Source organism: Tupaia chinensis, unplaced genomic scaffold, assembly GCF_000334495.1.
Source record: "Tupaia chinensis unplaced genomic scaffold, TupChi_1.0 Scaffold138666_1, whole genome shotgun sequence".
NCBI lineage: Eukaryota > Metazoa > Chordata > Mammalia > Scandentia > Tupaiidae > Tupaia > Tupaia belangeri.
Window position 1 is genome coordinate 109918 of NW_006198558.1, and position 5022 is coordinate 114939.

Here is a 5022-nt window from a genome sequence, read left to right on the forward strand (position 1 = left end):
ACAGAAAGTGAGAAATCACCCCCCAGGGGAGATGGCCATGCCGCAATCCCTTCTCCTCCATTCTCCTCTCGGGATCTTGGGCACGCACGCACACGCGCCCGGCGTGAGTTTAAGCCACCTGGTCTGGGACTCGAACTGTGGTCGACTACGTGAGAGTCCAGCAACTTAACCATTACGCTAACTGCTGGTCCCAAGAAAGTACATAGATTTTTAAAAGTATAGCCACTCCTTGGGAACCAGCAGTTAGCGTAATGGCTATGTCGCTGGACTCCCACGTAGTCGACCGCGGTTCATGTCCCGGACCCGGTGGCTTAAAACTCACACTGGGCGTGTGTGCGTGCGTGCCCAAGATCCCGAGAGGAGAATGGAGGAGAAGGGATTGCGGCGTGACCATCCCCCCTGGGGGGTGATTTCTCGCTTTCTGTCTCTATGTCTCTCTCTGTCTGTCTGGCGAGCGAGCGCACGCGCCCTACAGTGAAAATCTCTCCAAAAAAAAAAAAAGTATAGCTACTCCTCACTTTCTGACCTGTTTAATGTCTGCTTAGATTGTGGAGTAGTTCTCATTGCACCAGGAATCCCCTTTCTCAGTCTTTGTCTCATTCTTTTAGTCAGTATTAATTACACAAAGTGTTCATTATTACGCAAGACTACATCTTTCTTTCATAAATTTATACTTTATTGTGCCTCTGTAGTAGCATTCAGAATAAATTAAAACAATTATACCAGATTACGGTGTAGTGGTGTTGCTTTCTGGTGCACATCTAGCATAGACTTTTTGTATGGCTAGAATTAACATTTATTCTACTGTAGTATCAGGTGATATATATTGAAAAATGCACACCCTGTGGTGCCACAACGTACCATAAGACATCCACTTTACACTTTGTTATTGACTTTAGTCACTGAACGACACAGTAGTAGGAACAGAACTTGTGCATTAAGTGAAGAGTGCCTGTACACGATGAACCAGATTTCAGTCAGAATCTTGTTAATCCTCAGTTTGGCTTATTGAAAAATACTCCTGTTAGCCACTGTCTCTGTAATAAAACATGATTTTTAGAAAAGGTTTAGGCTCTTTGCCTGTAATAAAACTTTGAAAACTTTATAGATAGTGTGCTGAACTCTGCCTGTTCTGTAACATGCCTTTATGCTAGTTATCACTCGTACATTTTACTTAAAAGAGCATTAAGTGCCCTTGATACACTTTTATAAAAGTGTGTGTTGGGTAAAAAAATAACCATAGCACTCATGTAGAAGATTCAGTCAGAATAAAGATAATACGGTTTTCACCCATATCATAAGTTTACATTCCGGTCAGGATAGTCCTCCACTCGTGGACATGATTTTGTGACCAACAATGGCAATTCACAATGTAGAGACATTATAACAAGTCCTACGGTAAGCTTCAGTGCAGCCAGAATTTTAGTCAAGCTAAAATGAGTAACTCATAGCTGAAATAAGGATTTGAACTGACAAAACAAAAATTTAGAGACATGTGAAGACAAGGGTTAAGAGCATTAAATTTGTAGGATATTTTCATAACTTTTAAGTTAGAGTAAGTGGCTTCCTCATGTGACTGTTTTAGTACCTCTTTTTTTGGAGAGGTTTTTGCTATAGGGTGCGTGCGCTTGCCAGACAGAGAGACAGAGGGACAGAAAGCGAGAAACCACCCCCCAGGGGGGATGGCCACACCGCAATCCCTTCTCTTCCATTCTCCTCTCGGGATCTTGGGCACGCACGCACACGTGCCCAGCGTGAGTTTAAGCCACCGGGTCCGCAATTCGAACCGCAGTCAACTACATGGGAGTCCAGCAACATAACCATTATGCTAACTGCTGGCCCCTCAATACCCATTTTGACACTAAATAAAAGCAATGTACATTTTAAATACTGAAACCAGAATGTATTTCAGCATTTCTTAAAGTTTGAAATTTTTTCCAAAACTAATTAGGAATGGTTTCTGTTTTCTTTCCCTTAGGTAAAGAGGAGTATTTTTGCTTCACCTGAGAGTGTAACTGGCAAAGTTGGAGTAGGAACTTGTGGAATTGCTGATAAACCTATGACACAATATCAGGATACCTCTAAATACAATGTCAGGCATTTGATGCCTCAATAATCAGAAAAACTGTTGGATTTCATCTCTGCAGGGCTTTACATTTACCTTTTTATCCTTATATTTTTCTAAAGGTAAATTATTTGTTAGATGAGTAAGGAAGATACCATTGTCGTCATTGTTTGACTTCAATAGAGTGAAACTTGAAGAAATTGCATTTGATAACTGCTATTCATTTAACTTTTTTCATTACTACTACCACAGTTCCCTCAAAGTTTGTTGAATAAAGCAATTTTTCTAGGTAGATGCTGCTTACACACAGCACTTAGATGAATTGTTGTTCTTCCTAATATCAGGCCCTCACATAACTGATGGTATATACTTTTTATAAGTCATATCTTGGAATTTTCAGATGCTTTGAACTTGACACATTCTAGCAGTTCATTGGGACATCACGCAAAACACCAACCTGCTAATGGGATCTTTTCTTTTTTTCTTCCATCTTCAACTTTCGAAACCTAGCTGTTGTGAGTTAAGCCTAAATATAGGTTAATTCATAAATGCAAAGTTTAAGATTTTTCTCCTCCAATAACTTTTCTAGGTCATCTCTAAAATTGATCCAACTCTTATTTTTACTCAAGTTTTGTGTACGAAACCATGTTTAAGATGAGCTACCTTTTCTAAGGTGTTTTGTTTTTGTTTTTTGAATGTTGGCTTTTCCTGTGTTAATTTTTCACTCATGGTAGTGGTACCATTTTTTTTTGGAAGTGTAATGTTTATATGGGAAAACAAAAAGCTGATGTATAGCCCTGTATACAGTGTAGATATTATTTTTGTAAAAAAAAAAAACCAAGGCTAAATTAATGAACAAGAGTACTGAATGTTTCATCATTAAAAATTTCTTGTATTTCTTGTGCATTAATCTGACCATAATTTCCCTGTATATTATGTTCATGTAGCTGAGTTTGTAATTTTTGTTAACTAGATCAAGTTGTCAGCATTTGTTGGTATAAGTGAATATCACAGTTAATCCTGAGTTGAGTTTAAGCCAAATACATGCATTTAAAAAGGGTCTTCCTATTAATGGAAGGAGGTGATTTTTAGGATGTGTGTTAATTTCAGTTTTTGTATGTTTAACTTTTATTAAATAAAGTGTTTTTAAAATCTCTTTTGTGTTAACCAAAAGGTGAAGTTGTTAGCTATCAGCGTTGGGATGGTCATTAAGTCTTGAGGTACTTTCACACAGAATTACCTTGGAAAAGGATGTTGAATATATGATAAAGGTTTCAGTAAATCCTTATGTATTAGATACAGGAAGTTGGATACTACAGTCAAGCCAGTCTTGTTTTAGGGGCTTGTGCTAAGCATGGAGATACTTGTATATTTTTGGTAGAAGGTGTTCTAATTCCATGAATCTAAATTTTTTGTGTAAGTTGAAACTTCTAGGTGCTGTGATGAGAGTTAGGATTCATTTTTCCCCTTCTACCTCCATTCTTCTATCAATCCAGGAAGTCACTTTTTCTCCCTGTAATCTGGCCAGAGTGAAATACGTAGGTCAGGAAGGTACAAATTACAGTTGAGAAGGGGCTAAAGCCTGAAAACTTTTAAAATACACTAATCTTATTTTCATTGTAACAAGCATCTTTTTGGGGGGATGAAGGAAGATTATTGCTGTGGGGCACATGCTCTCACCAGAGAGATGGAGAGAGGAAAAATGAGAAATCACCTCCCGGGGGGATGACAATGCCACAGTCTCTTCTCTTCCATTCCCCTCTTGGGGTTTTGGGTATGCATGCATACATGCCTGGTGTGAGTTTCAAGCTGCTGGGTCTGGGATTCAAACCGTGATCGGCCATGTGATTATTCAGTACCTTCACCCCATACCACCTGCTGGCCCCCATAATCAGCTCTTGCGAGCATACTAATAACAATAGGTTTGAAGAATTGCAAAATAATCATTTGACTTACGAAGCACTGGAAAGAAATTTGTTGTAATTGTGAGACCCCAGTAAATAGTTTTGGCTGAGATGACATGATCTTAGTATGTTTGTTGAAATAGTAATTTACCTGTTTGTGTAGGCGAGACTTGGCAAGGGAGACTTGTTGCTCCTTTGATCCTATGGACTTTCTGTATATTAACTTTCCAGCAAGAGAGAGTAAAGGAATAAAAATGACTTATCATTAAAAAAAAAATTCTTCTGAAAATACGAGGCATACAGCATGAGATCAGGAGTCCTTGTGTTTAAGAGCTAGATGTGGTCCTTCGGAAAATCTGTGTGAGGATGATGTTGGGATCTCTGGAATAAACTAACAGGACTCCTGGGGATACTCTGTATCAGTGGGGATACCTGTAACAGTGCCATGCCGAATTTGAGAAGATCTTTAATGGGAAGAATACTTAAGATGATATTTTACAGAAGAATAGAGCTAGTTAGATTGCTCTTTTTTTTTTTTTTTTTACCTTAGGTATGTGTGCTCACCAAAGAGAAAGTGAGAAATCACCCCCCGGGGGTCTGGCCTTGTAGCAGTCACTTCCCCATTCTCCTGGGATGTAGGGCATGCCCATGCACACACCCAGCATGATTTTCAAGCCGCTGGGTCTGGAGCTAGCACTGGAGTCAGCCATGTGGGAGTCCAGTGATGTAACTACTACGCCATCTGCCGATACCCAACTCTATTTAAAACCAAGTATGAACATTGGCCTTCCATAACTTTTAGATATAGTGTCATTTTCCCCTTCTGTCAAGAAGACTTGCAATTCTGGAATTGACACTGAGATGTTAAAATATTTACTTACAGCTCCTAGTAGGAATGACTGCATTTGTCTTCTCAAAGCTTGATATTTGTCCTTGTCATTGGCCATTTCAGGGAAAGAACAGTCCTAACACCCCAAAATCAGTAACCAAAAAATTTTAATAGAAATCACTGATAACAAATGCTGCTGTAATTAACATGTAGAAAGGTCACGG

At 39.0% G+C, this 5022-nt stretch overlaps 1 protein-coding gene across 3 annotated transcripts in view; it reads left to right on the plus strand.

Moving 5' to 3' along the window:
- The window catches only part of SMNDC1 (survival motor neuron domain containing 1), a 15668-nt gene extending 12447 nt beyond the window's left edge, over positions 1–3221 (plus strand). For all 3 annotated transcript variants that reach the window (XM_006161606.3, XM_006161607.3, XM_006161608.3), the window contains exon 6: positions 1979–3221. In XM_006161606.3, coding sequence (XP_006161668.1) covers positions 1979–2116 — 138 coding nt within the window. In that variant the 3' untranslated portion in view covers positions 2117–3221. The remainder of the gene's footprint in view (positions 1–1978) is intronic.
- The last annotated feature ends 1801 nt before the right edge of the window (positions 3222–5022 follow it).